Below are 14,663 nucleotides of genomic sequence, written 5' to 3'. Positions count from 1 at the left end.
TGGTCCAGGTGAATTTGAGGGCAAGGCAAAAGGTGTCAGCGAAGTTGATGAACTGCTCAAGCTCCTCCTGGGAACACGAGTCAGCACTGATACAGTCATCAATATATCGGAGAAAGAGGTGAGGGATGGTGCTGGTGTAGTTGCTGAAGAGGGGCATCCTACAAAGAGGCAGGCATCGCCTGGGCCCATGCAGATGCTCATTGGCACCGCTTTGGTTTGTAGGAAGTGGAAGGAATCAAAGGAAAAATTGTTGAGAGTGAGGACCAGTTCTGCCAAGCAAATGAGAATGTCAGTGGAGAGGACAGGTTAGGCTTACGGGAGAGGAAGAAGTGGAGAGCTTCAAGGCCATCCTTATGGGGGATACAGATGTACAAGTACTGTATGTCTTTGGTGAAGATAAGACGTTGAGGGACAGGGAATTGAAATTTTTGTAAAAGGTGGAGGATGCGGGTTGTGTCCCCAATGTAGATGAGGAGTTACTGGACCAAAAGGGAAAGATCGGAGTTGAGAACGGAGGAGATAAGCTCGGTAGGGCAGGGAGTCGGCAGAGACAATGGGTCGGCTGGGGCGGTCGGGTTTTTGGATTTTGGGTAGGTGATAGTTTTCCAACCCCACACCACCCATTTCTATCAGGTTGGAGGCTGTGGATGGGCGATCTCCTGCGGTGATGAGGTTGTTAATGGTCTAGGTGATGACTGTTGGTGATCAGAGGTGGGGTCATGATCGAGGGGACGGTAAGAGGAGGTGTCAGAGAGTTGGTGTCTGGCCTCAACGATGTAAAGGTCAATTCAACATCCTACCACCTTTATCGGGGGGTTTAATAGCGAGGTTCGGGTTGGAGCGGAGGGCTGCACGTTCCGATTGGGAGAGGCTGGAGTAAGTGAGAGGGGTGGAGAGATCCAAGCAATTGATGTCACAGCAGCAGTTTGAGATGGAGAGGTTGAGGGGAGGGTAGGAGGCCTGGAGGGGTTGTCCAGGATGATAGAGTTTGCTGGAGGCAGGAAAAGGGGTCATCATGGGGTGAGTTAGATTTCCATTCAAAGAAATAGGCACGGAGGCAGAGGCAGCGGAAAAAGAACTCGACATCATGACATGCATGGAATTTGTTTACATGTGGGCTTGGGGGAATGAAGGTGAGCCCTTTGCTGAGGACTGACCGTTCAGCCTCTGAGGGGGAGGTCTAGGGGGATAGTGAATACCCAGCAAGGCTTGGGGCTGGGGCTGAATGTAGAGCTGGAGCCAGGAGTGGGTGTGTGCACTAGAGCGGTCATGTGGGCGGAAGGGGAAGTTATGCGGTCATTGATGATGTTGACAGTTATGTGGTTGTTGACGTCAGCGGAAGCAGCAGAACAAAGTATTCAACTGGATTATTGCTATGAATTCATTTTTCGATTGAGAAAAGATTACAATCTGAGAAGTAGCTGCTGAAATAAACAAGAAGCATTAAACAAAAAAATACATTGGCCTGACTATTAAACAAAATAGTAGTAAATCTTTTGGGACTTTCATTTGTATTTTGATGTCATCCTACTGCTAATCCAATGCTACATCGCATCCTGCTCTGTTGAGAGAATTAAATTGTGCATTCTAGACCATGGACAGTAGATTGCAGTCAGTGCTACTGTCAAGGCAGCTGCTTCATTTGGCATTTTTCAAAATTCGGGAGTTCACTGCCATATGTTTAAGCTGGTTTGGATGTAAATTTTTGGGAATGTTGGTATCGACCTGTCCCATTAGCATTCTTATATGCTTATGTTATGTGACTTGCACTCTTCAATATCCAAGTATATGATTTTGTGATCCTTTGTACCCTAAACTAAATGTTTGTGTCCGTGAACATGTGCTGCTCAGTTTGTACAAAGCTAGAAGAGGAAGATGCATTTTGAAATGAGGCAGGGTATGAAATGCTACATTGCAGACCTGCTGAGTTTCTTCAGTTTCTGGTTTTGTTTGATTTCAGCATCTGCAATTCTTTGTTTTATTTCTTTTATGTATACATTAATTTGTATAGTTCTGCAAAGTGTTGTTGTCAGGTAATAATGTATGAAAGTGGAGTTACGTCAACATGGTATAGATTTTGCATAATATTCATCACACACATATTGCTGGATTAACACAGCCTTCCCATCCACAGCATTACCTTAAACCATGGACTCTTATTGATCGATGGTATAGAGCACCCAGTGCATAAACATCACATAACCTTACTGTAACTTGTGCTGCAAGATCATTTTGAAGGTTGAGAATATGAAGTCATTGCTGCTAGCCAATTATATCATTAGTTGTGTCTGCAACATTTGGTGTTTTATGTGATATGGTTCAAATCAATATATACGCTGTCATTAAATAGGTACTTACTACAACCGAAGGACAATGGAAACAAGTCTGCAAAATCAGAAGACTTGGGCTCACTGAGACTGTCCATATCCTACAATGAAGATTATGTGCTCCCCTCCAAGTACTACAGCTCTCTTAATGACTTGCTGCTAATGTCATCAGATGTTAAGGTAAATATTTGCAGATAAGGTCTTGGAGGCTTGTTTTTTTGTTTCTAAAACAGCTTAACAGAATGCATGTATTCCAATGTACTAAAGCAGTTCTAGCTTCTTGCTAAGTTTGAAGACGATACAAAGGTAGGTGAAGGGTCAGGTAGTATTGAGGATGCAGGGAGGCTGCAGAGGAATTGGAAAGGTTAGAAGTGGCAGATGGAGTACAATGTGGGAAAGTGCGAGGTCATGCACTTTGTTAAGAGGAAAAGAAGCATGGACTATTTTCTAAATGGAGAGAAAATTCAGAAGTCTGAAGTCGAAAGAGACACGGGAGTTCTAGTCCAGGATTCTCTCAAGGTAAACTTGCAGGTTGAATCAATAGTTAGGAAGGCAAACGCAACTTTGGCATTTATTTTGAGAGGACTTGAATATAAAAGCAGGGATGTGCTTGTGAGGCTATATAAGGCTCTGGTCAGGCCACAGTTGGAGTATTGTGCGCAGTTTTAGGCCCCGTATCTCAGGAAAGATGTACTGGCCGTGGAGCGGATTCAGAGGAGGTTCATGAGAATGGTCGAGAAATGAAAAGCTTAATATATGAGGAACATTTGAGGACTCTGGGTCTATACTTGATGGAGTTTAGAAGGATGAGGGGGGATCTAATTGAAACTTAGAGAATACTAAATGGCCCAGACCGAGTGGATATTGGGAAGATGTTTCTGTTGGTAGGAGAGACTAGGACAGGAGGGCACAGCCTTAGAGTAAAGGGAAGACCTTTTAGAGTGGAGATAAGGAGAAACTTCTTAAGCCAGAGTGTGGTGAAACTGTGAAATTCACTGCCACAGAAGGCTGTGGAAGCCAGGTCATTGAGTATATTTAAGACAGAGATAGATAGGTTGTTGATTGTCAAGGGGATCAAGGGTTACGGGGAGAAAGCAGGAGAATGGGGTTGAGAAACTTATCAGCCATGATTGAATGGTGGAGCAGACTTGATGGGCTGAATAGCCTAATTTCTGCTCCTATGTCTTATGGTCTTATAGCTTCGTATTCTGACGAGCAGCTGTTAGTTTTGCAGCAATAAAAACTTGGTGAGTTGGTGCCTGTTTCAAATACCACTGTTACTTATACTTAAGTCATAAAAGTCATACAGCAAGGAAACAAGACCTTTCGGTCCAACTTATCCATGCCAACTGTGTTCCCAAACTAATCTAGTCCCACTTGCCTGTGTTTGGCCCTTATCCCTCTAAATTTTCCTATTCATTTCATGTAGCTATCCAAATGTCTTTTAAATTTGTAACTGTACCTGCATCCACCACTTCCTCTGGCAGTTCATTCTGCATTAAAACCACCCTCTCTGAAACGAAATTGCCCCTTAGGTCTCTTTTAGATCTTTCTCCTCTCACCTTATAAATATGCCTCCTAGTTTTGAACTGTCTCACCCTAGCGAAAAGACCTTTGCTGTTCACTTTATCAGTGCCCCTTACGATTTTATGAAGCTCAGTATTGTCACCTCTCGATCTCATGTGCTCCAGTGGAAAAAGTCCCAGCCTAACCAGCTTCTCCTTTATAACTCAAACCTTCCAGTTGCGGCAACATGCTGGTAAATCTCTTTTGAACCCCCTTCAATAGATAATTTCTTCAAGATACTAACTTTGAGATCTAACTTCATTATCTTGGGGATCTAGTACAGACTACCAAATGTTGAGGTTTGTATTGAGAATCCCTTTTTGCTGAAATTTGACTGGGTTTGCACAGATATTGTTCTTGGAATATCCAAGTTTGGTTTTTGGTGTGTAAACTGCTGTTGTGTTCTAACAATGTAGATTATAATGGACAAGTCATGTCTACTTTTTAATTAACCAGCTTAGTTCCCATGGCTGACAGCACTGAATGGTACCTACTGGGTTTGTTATCTGTTTCTATTAAAAATTTTCAAATTGCTTCTTGCATTTTATTGAGAACTGTCTGTGTAAAGACAGGAAAGGCAACTGTAACTCAATAAAATACCTTGCAACAATCAAACCAGTTATTTTGTAATGGTGCTTATCCTACCTGTTTTTCTCTTTCATTGAAGCCTATATCTGCCTCAGCAGTTCATATCCTGGGTGAGGTGTGTCGTGAGAAGCAAGAAGCAGTATTGCCACTTGTACGCCTGCTGTTGCATCACAAGAAGCTGGGTCCTTTCCTTAGTGCCATAGCTGAGTTGGATCTTCAGCAGACACAGTAAGTCTGATAGTTGCTGTAATGGTTAGTCTCACTTGATTGCTAAATCCTGCGAGGAGCAGGGAGACCTTTTCTATCACTGGCTGTGATATAGAACTTTATATTAAAAGAAAATGTATTTGTGAATGGATTGAACTCGTGATGCAGTGCACTTGCAATATTTGACGGTCGCCAGTGCTGACGTGTGCGTGCATAATGCAGAGTACAGTTCCTTTAACTCTGTCCATGCGATGTATTTCAATCATACCTTCATAGCATCTGCTACTCTATGAAAATGCATTTCCATTTCTGTTAGCAATCCTTTCAGCCTCTCCAAAGATTGTCAGATATGAAGCACATAACTGTTAGAATTTATAACTACCAAGATCTTTGTTGAGGTTGTCCACATTTCCACTACATTAAGTAATCTGTTCAATAAAAGAAGAAATTAATATAGATGCTGGAAATCTGGAATAAAAGCCAAAAATGCTGAAAATGCTCAGCACATCATAATCTGTGGAGTGAAACTAAGTAAATGATGCACTGTTGCACTCTGAATATTGGTTACATTTTGGCATGCCTGTATCAGTTCACTTGTTTTAATGCTGTGACTGCGATTACATTACCACTTCCTATAATAGGGAAAACATTTGATCAGATCTCCAAGATCCATCTATTTGATGGTTTCCTGAGTGTGTTGTGGAAAAATGAGGCTACTTTTACAACAGATCTTCTTAGGTGGTGTTAGATCTCATCGTTCTCGATGAGAGCCCAAGTCCAGTAGTAACAGCTTCAGATTTTCATAGCGAAAAGATGCACACAGTTTCAGAATGTCTTAACTTATACAATTAAAACTTAGAATGCACATGAGCAACTCTCACCCATCCACCCGTTGGTCAGCAGCACAGAGTTATCTTTTTGTAACTGAATCCCTGATACAGCATCTTATACCATTCAGGTTTGCCTCAGCAATTTACTTGCTGTCCTACACAGTTTAACTGTTGATAGTCCTTAACCCAAAGGAAACCTGCCACATTCAGCAATTTAAACATATTTCCAATTAAGCTAATCATAACACTGAACGACAGAGATAGACAGGATTGTGGCCCACCCCTGGTCCTTCATGGTTTGATGTGACTAGACTCTCTCATTTACCTGTAATGATATTGGGGCTGCTTTTACTGTCTGAGACTGGTTTGAATCTTTCCTCTAATGCTTTCAGTGATTTTTTTGTTTGTATATTGGTGGATCTATAACCACTTTGGAATCTATATCTATGATTATTTGAAGGATCTTGGCTAAAACCTGCACTTGGTATTATAACAGATTGATTATATAATTCAAAAGGGAGTCACTAATTAAATGTCTTATCTGTCTTATGTGTAAACAACTGCAGCTGCATATTATATTTCAGTTCAGTGACCTTGAGTCTACAGAGCTACTATTGTTTTCCTTGTGAAGACTGCATTAAGCAAATATTTTCCCAAGCGCTCTAACTACTGTCAGCCATGTTCTGCTGCGTTAGCTGTGGACAGCTGCTCAGTCACTGGCAGTCCTAACAGGCAGGTGAATGTAGTGTGTGATAACAAGGTGTAGAGCTGGATGAACACAGCAGGCCAAGCAGCATCATAGGAGCAGGAAAGCTGACGTTTCGGGCCTAGACCCTTCATCAGAAATGGGGGAGGGGAGGGGCGTTCTGAAATAAATAGGGAGAGCGGGGGAGGCGGAAAGAACATGGATAGAGGAGAAGATAGGTGGAGAGGAAACAAACAGGTCAAAGAGGCGGGGATGGAGCCAGTAAAGGTGAGTGTAAGTGGGGAGTTAGGGAGGAGATAGGTCAGTCCAGGGAGGACGGACAGGTCAAGAGGGCGGGATGAGGTTAGTAGGTAGGAAATGGGGGTGCGGCTTGAGGTGGGAGGAGGGGATAGGTGGGAGGAAGAACAGGTTAGGGAGGCGGGGACAAGCTGGATTGGTTTTGGGATGCGGTAGGGGGAGGGGAGATTTTGAAGCTTGTGAAATCTACATTGATACCAGTAGTGTGTCCTTGCTATATAAATGTTAACTGGTGTTTCTCAGACCAATGCAATTTTAGACACTCGACTGATGGATTTTTCACGTCTTCATGAATGGGATGGTTGACGTTCATGTAACATTTTCCTTTACAAGTTACGTAATGGTTTTGTGGGGAATGGCAGACAGGGAAGTGTGTGATAGTGCAGATTGCCAGAATGATGAAGTAGACTTGTGTTTACCTGGTACTGTTTGCAAGGTGGTATTTTTCTGCAAGTTCAGGATCTTTTGATGCCTGGATCAACGGTTCTAGGTCATTGCCATAAATAAACATTTTGGATTTTGAGCAGGAGATGTCTGTCATATAAGTACAAGCAATGGCACCTGGGCTTTTAGACAATATAGGAAAATTCAATTTTAAGGTTGTTTGCACTCAAATTACTGTTAGATTTGTTGTGCATTGTGTGTCAGAATGCAACGTTTTAAGTAGTTTCCAGAAAATGTGTGAGACGCCCAATAGCAGCAGTGTGTACTGTCTACAAGATTCTCTGTAGAAATTCACCAAAGATCTTCAGACAGCACCTTCCAAACCCACTTGCATCTGGAAGGAGACGGGCAGGAGATATATGGGAACACCACCCCCTTCAAGTTCCCCTCAAAGCCACTCACCATCCTGACTTGGAAATATATCGCCATTCCTCCACTGTCACTGGGTCAAAATCCTGGAATTCTCTCCCTAAGAGCATTGTGGGTCAACCCACAGCAGCGGTTCAAGAAGACAGCTCACCAACACCTTTTCAACTAGGGATGGGCAATAAATGCTGGCCAGCCAATGACGCTCACGTCCCACAAATGAATTTAGAGAAAGTCCTGTTGAATCCTACTACTTTGTTTTTGCAGGGAAGCCAACACTATCTTCAGGGGAAATACTCTGGCCACACGCTGTATCGATGAAACAATGAAACTCGTTGGAAAGCATTATCTGAAAGTGACTCTGAAATCCATTTTAGATGAAGTAAGATGATACTTTATATCAACATGATGCTTAGTTTATTCTCATGCTGACTTCTCCATCAACAGCCAATGGAAGAGAACATATCCCATTAGTTGACTTGCTATGCAGTTATTTAGAATCAGGTTTTTAAAAGATAATCTTTCACTCGTAAATATTACTATCTTGATAACTGCTTCATCTCCATGCGGCCACTCTGTGACATCATCACTAAACAATATCGGGTTCCACTTGTGCACTAGCAATAACTCTCCCAGCTTCACCACTACCTCTTGACTCTTCCATTCCTGGGTTAATGTTGCTTGTCTGATATCCAGTAATGAGTGAGCAGAAATTTCCTCCAATTGAGTCTTAGTAAGATCAAATCTGTTGTCTTTGGTACATATTACCAACTCCCTTCCCTTGTCACTGGTTGCACCTTTGCTCCCTCACCATCTTTGAAGCTGAGCCAAACTGTTTGCAGTTTATTTGGCCCTGAGCTTAGTGCTGTATTGTCAATATCATCTATCTTGTACTAATACCTCAAATTTAAAATTCACATTTAAATATTCAATTCTTTCCATTGCTAAATTACTCCTAACCTCTGCAGTCTCATCCACTTCTGCAATCCTCCCAAGGTTTCCACTTTTATCTATTTTTGGCATCCCATGCATTCCAGATTTCCATCATTGAGAAACCATGGCATGTGGTTATCCGTTAATAAAGCTTTTAGTGATTCGGAGGTCACTGGTAAATGGAGTACACACATTGAAGTTCCATTGAAGTAACGTGACTCTGATTCCTGAGGAGCCAGAAATCCCCTCTATCCAGAGAAGGCAGGATTGCTACAGATAAGTGTAATTGCTTCCTGTATAACAGGCCCTTGTGAAAGAGATCTCCCAGTTTCAGTTTGCAAGTCATGATTCCAACTGATGGTACCTCTAGACAAGTCAGATTTCAGAATGAAATCTGGCCTGATAGATCATATGTTTTGCTTTTCTATTTTAATAATTAACGTGGTGGTCATTCACCAAAAAAGTCACATGGGACTGCAGTTTCTTTAACAACAGAGCTTTCTTAGACAGAAGACAAAAACAAAAATGAAAAACAAACAATCCAAGCCAACTAGATATAGAACACAGTTAGAAAAGTCTTATTGTACAGATAAGCAAGTCTCACCCTGTATACCGACAGGAAAAGAGATGTAAAACCAGATAAATCATCCCTCTGTATTGGATCTTTAGGTTTGACTTTACTGATTCTCCCTACTTCTTTGCTGTGAACTATGAAGTTTCTTAACATGAATACTCAAGACTGAGAGCTTAAACTTTTTCGGCTTTTACTAACGTGCAGATTTCTAACCAAACACTCAGTTTGGAAGTTTCACAAATTAAACTTTTATACCAAGGTACCTCTGCTTTCCCAAACTGTCCATTACTCCTTTCTAGAAGAGAATCCTAGATTTGCTTCTGACCTAGTCAAATCTCCTCCTAAACTGCTTAAAAGCTTAAGCTGTAAGCTGTAACCCATCACAGTGAAATCGGTTTTCCTTTAAAACTCCAGCAGGTCCCTGCTTTCTGACGTACTGGAACGGGTCTACTGGAAGGGCTGTCTTACATGGGTTTTGTTTTGAACCCTTTAGAAAAGTAACCCAAATGCCTTAATTTAAAATGCAAACTTTAAATAAATATAATTTTATATATGTAAAAGTCAGACCCTGTTCATCAAATTTTAATAACCTGCTTCATTGACTAATAAAATCTATATCTGTTTTAGAATGCTCATTATCCTCACTTGAGATAATTGAAAATTTTTTTTAGATTTGTGACTCCTGTAAAACCTGTGAGATTGATCCTGTTAAGCTAAAGGAAGGCGATAATGTTGAGGTGAATAAGGTATGTGTATTTTCCAATAATTACTCAATTTTTTAGTATATAATCCATACAGATGGGAAAGATTGGTTTTATAATGTACCATAGAACAGTTTGAATAGATTATTTTATCAGACTCTTTCAAACATAACATTATAGCATAAAGGCAAAATACTGCAGATGCTAGAAATCTGAAACACAGAATGCTGGAGAAACTCAGCAGGCAGCACCAGAGTTAATATTCCAAGTCCAGTATGACGTTTCTTCAGAACTAATGTTTAATGTGAAGGCACAAAAACAAAAACAAAGTTGCTGGAAAAGCTCAGCAGGTCTGGCAGCAGCTGTGAAGGGAAGAACAGAGTTAACGTTTCGGGTCCGGTGACCCTTCTTCAGAATTGAGTGTTCTGAGGAAGGGTCACCGGACTCAAAACGCTAACTCTGTTTTTTTTACTTCACAGATGCTGCCAGACCTGCTGAGCTTTTCCAGCAATTTTGTTTTTATTCCTGATTTACAACATCCGCAATTCTTTTGGTTTTTATTTAATGTTAAGGCACCTTGATTAACCAGACTCTCTTCACTTTTCTGGTTACTTGCAACAAGAAAATTATAATTCTTGAATATTAGTGACAAGGGCAAATACTATTGTCAATACTGAAAACAAAAACTGCTGGAAATCATAGCAGGTCAGGCAGCATCCATGGAGAGACAGCAAGCTAGCATTTCAAGTCTCTCTCTTTTTTTGTTGTCGGTACAAATGCCAGCATCTACAGTAATTTGCTCCTACTATTGTCAATGATTGTGCTAGCAAACCGCTGTCTTACAAACTTGCATGCAACTGAAACTGGCAAGCATTGTCACTGTGCGAATGTACTAATTTTTAAAAAACAAAACTCCTCTAATCCCTGACTTGCTCAATTCTGGTGATAGTCAGCCTGCAGTTTCACTGGCAATGTTGTAGTCATCGAAGACAAAATAACTGGTGATTACGTACTGTTTTTAACTCATGTCAATGGTCCATGGTTAGTATCAGCAGAAATATGTGGTCAGTACTGATTGTGATGAGTCCCAGTTACATTTCAGTGTGAGCTAGCATTGTTGAATCAAAGTGTTGCAAAAATTCAGCCGGTCTGGCAGCATCTGTGGAGAGAGAATGATTAAAGTTTTCAGTCTGTTGTGACTCCTCTTCTTAACATTTTGACTCAATGTTAACTCTGTTTCTCTCTACACGGATGCTGCCAGACCTGCTGAGTTTCTGCAACACTTTGATTTTATTTCAGACTTCTAGCATCCGCAATGCTTTGCTTTTATATTTATTGTTGAATCATCCAGGTAAATGCCAGGTAATGTTGATGGTAAGAGCTTGAGAAGTGACTGCAACTGGACAGGGTGAGAACATGTAGTTCAAGAATGGCAGAGCAGTAATCAGTGGTGATAATCTACACATCCTTCTGGTATCCTTTCCATTACCCTTTCCATCAGTTGAGCTAGAATTCAAATGCAAACAATAGCTTAATTCAGTTTATTTTCAAATTTGCAGGAGAACCTTCGCCAGTATGTTGAAAGAGTGTTCAATGTGATTGTCAAGTCCAGTATGAGTTGTCCCACACTAATGTGTGAGGTGTTTAATTCACTACAAAACTTGGCGAGGAAGCAGTTTCCAGGTAAGAGATAAAAATCATGTTTCAAACAAGTTGTTTCTTCTCAACCGTTTTTGTGAAACCAAATGTTATAGCTTAAAACTAAAAGTGAACTCCAAGCTGTATTTGGAGTTTGGTCACAGATCAGTCCTATATTCAGTGAATAATTGAACAGGTTTGAGGGGCTAAATGGCCTTACTCCCTGTACCCATGTTCCTAAAATTATGCTGTGTTGTATCTATGTTTTATTATTGGAGTCGTACAGCATGGAAACAGATCTTCGGTCCAACTAGTCCATGCCAACCATAATGCCAAAACCCAAACTAGTCCCACTTGCTAGCGTCAGGCCCATATCCTTCCAAAACTTTCCTGTTCATGAATATATCCAAATGTCTTTTAAATGTTGTAACTGTTCCTGCATCCTCTGGCAGTTCATTCCACATTCGAACCACTCTCCATGTAAGAAAGTGGCCCCTTGTCCTCTTTAAATCTTTCTCCATTCACCTTAAAAATATGCCGTGGCACCCCCCCTCCCCGTTTTGAACTCCCTCACCCTAGGGAAAAGATCTGTTAGATGTCATATCTTTCAATGAGAGTCTGAGTTACGGGAGGAGACTCCAAATATGCCTTTTATTTGTGTAGTACTGATACTGCATACAGCACAAAAAAGGCACAAGGGCACAATAGCACACAAGAAAAAAAACAGGACCAAATATCAAATAATTAGAAAATCAGAATACAGAAAATCATGAAAATAACATTAATAAGAATATCGCAGCCTTAAAATTTTTGTCTTTATAATTATATCTTAAAAAAGAGAGAGAAAAAGATAGAGAGGTATTTGTGGTTGCCATTAACTATTTGTTATCTGGTTTGAATCCTTTTATGAACTAATCTGGTTTTATAATTATTGATTAATTAATAATGTGAGATCTAGAATTGTTTTAAAGTGGCAGTTGTTTTATCTATGGCTTACAGAATGTTCTTCAAATATGTGTACTTGCTATGACTGTTCCATTGTTCAAATATTTTTACCTTGAAAATGTTAGTTTTATTATGTGATAGTTTTAGTTGACTGACAAAATGTTATTGTCAGCAATATTTGTGAGCAGCCATCCTTTGCTATTCAGTGACTGGCAAACTGTTGCCCATCTTATGCTACTAAGTGAAAGTTGGCCCTATCAGGATCCTTGTCATTCACCTTAACAATTGCCCCTCCTGATTTTATAACCCCTATAAGGTCAACCCTCAACCTCCTATGCTCCAGTGAAAAACGTCGCAGCATATCCAGCCTATCTTTATAACTCGAACCTTCCATTCCCGGTAACATTCTGGCAAATTTTTTGAGCCCGGTCCAATTTAATAATATCCTTCCTATAACACAGTACTCTAGAAGAGGTCTCACCAACAAACTCAACATGACATCCCAACTACTATACTCAACGGTCTGAGCAATGAAGGCAAGCATGCTAAACGCTGCCTTAACTACCCTGTCTACATGTGACACAAATTTCAATGAAATATGTACCTGAATCCATAGATTGGTCTCCTTTGTTCTACAACATTACCCAGGGCCCTACCATTAATTGTATAAATCCTGCCCTTGTTTATTTTACCAAAATGCAATACCTTGCATTTATCCAAATTAAACTGTCTGCCACTCCTAAACCCATTGACCCAATTGATCAAGATCTCTTTGTAACCTTAGATAACCTTCTTCACTCTCCACTATACCATCAATTTTGATGTCATGCGCAAACTTACTAACCATGTCTCCTAAACACTCCTCCAAATTGTTTATATAAATGACAAACAAAGGTGGACTGATCCCTGTGGAACACTGCTGGTCACAGGCCTCCAGTCTGAAAAGCCACCACCATCCTCTGTCTCCTAATTTCAAGCCAATTTTGTATCCAATTGGCAAGCTCTCCCTGAATCCCATGTGATCTAACTTTATTAATTAGTCCAATGGTACCTTGTCAAAGGCTTTACTAAAGTCCACATAAACCATCTCTACCGCTCTGCCCTCTCAGACTTTTTGGTTACTTCCTCAAAAAATTCAGTCAAATTTGAGAGACACTGTTTCCCTCAGAAAAAGCCATGCTGACTGCACTTAATCAGTCCTAGCCTTTCCAAATTAAGTAAATCCTATCTTTCAGAATCACCTCCAATGTCAGACTCCCAAATCTATAACTCCCAGGTTTCTCCTTACAGCCTTCCTTAAAGAAAAGCACAAGGTTGACCACCTTCCAGTCCTCCGGCACCTCAACCATTGTTATTGATGATACCAATATCTTTGCTAGGGGTCCTGCAATTTCTTCTCTAATTTCTCACAATGTGATCAGGGACTGAAGATTTATCCACCTTAATGTTTTCTAAGACCTCCAGCACTTCCTCTTCTGTAATGTGAACTGTTTTCAAAACATCGATTTCTCTGAGTCCTGAGCCTCCATTTCTTTCAACAGTAAAAACTGATGTGGAATATTCATTTAGTATCTCTCCCATCTCCTGAGATTCAAATATATAGGTGACCTTGTTGATCTTTAAGGGGCCCTATTCTCTCCCTAGTTGCTCTTTTTCTCTTCATGTACTTGTATAATCTCTTCCGGTTATCTTTAGCTTTATCGACCAAGGTTATTTCACATCCCCCTTTGCCCTCCTGATTTCCCTCTTAAGAATGTCCCTACATACTTTATACTCTCCAAGAGATTCATTTGATCCCAGTCGTCTATATCTAATATGACTGTTTCTTATTCTTGACCAGAACCTCAAACTTTTAACCATCCAATGTTCCCTAATCTTAGTAGCCTTAACTTTCACTCTAACAGGAATATAACGCCTGTGAACTATCGTTATCACATTTTTGAAACCCTCCCACTTGTCAGTCGTCTCTTTACCTGCGAACAGACTACTTCAATAACTTCTGAAAGTTCCTTCGTGCCATTAAGATTTATCTTACTCTGATTAAGTACTTTAATGAAAGGCCTATCCTTTTCCATAGTTACTTTAAAACTAATAGTTTTATGATCAGTAGTCCCAAAGTGTCCCCCTAATAACACTTCAGTCACTTGCCCTGCCTTATTTCCCAAGGTAATGATAGACATTTAGAGTAGTATTTTCACAATACCCTTCTGCATCCAAGGTTTTTTGTTCTTTTGAGCTGTTCAGTCTTGTAAAGTGAAGCCTAACTTAGACTTAGGTAACTAACTTAGACTTAACTAGGTAAACTGCAGTGGTTCCAGAAGGCTGCTGACCACCACCTTCTTGAGGGCAATAAATGCTGTCCAACCAGCGAAGCCCACATCCCACAAACGAATAAAAATAAGCTGAAAATCAAGCTCATATGAGCATACATTAAAGCACGTGAATTGGGAGGAGGGATAGGCTATTCGGTCCTTTAAGCTTGTTCCACCACCTATTAAGACTGTGGCTGATCTGATAATTCTACATTCCTCCCCCCCCCCC

General features: G+C 40.6%; 1 protein-coding gene across 1 annotated transcript in view; it reads left to right on the top strand.

Moving 5' to 3' along the window:
• LOC109936745 (ras GTPase-activating protein 2) overlaps positions 1–14,663 on the top strand; it is a 75,122-nt gene that overhangs the window by 12,288 nt on the left and 48,171 nt on the right. Inside the window, 5 exon segments of the mRNA XM_048604481.1 lie at positions 2,351–2,507; positions 4,561–4,709; positions 7,599–7,713; positions 9,510–9,584; positions 11,099–11,222. Of these exon segments, the coding sequence (XP_048460438.1) occupies positions 2,351–2,507; positions 4,561–4,709; positions 7,599–7,713; positions 9,510–9,584; positions 11,099–11,222 (620 nt within the window).

The sequence above is a fragment of the Rhincodon typus genome, chromosome 13, assembly GCF_021869965.1.
Source record: "Rhincodon typus isolate 14 chromosome 13, sRhiTyp1.1, whole genome shotgun sequence".
NCBI classification, from domain to species: domain Eukaryota; kingdom Metazoa; phylum Chordata; class Chondrichthyes; order Orectolobiformes; family Rhincodontidae; genus Rhincodon; species Rhincodon typus.
The sequence above is the reverse complement of the archived record's forward strand: the minus strand, read 5'-3'. Positions and strand labels throughout refer to the sequence as shown.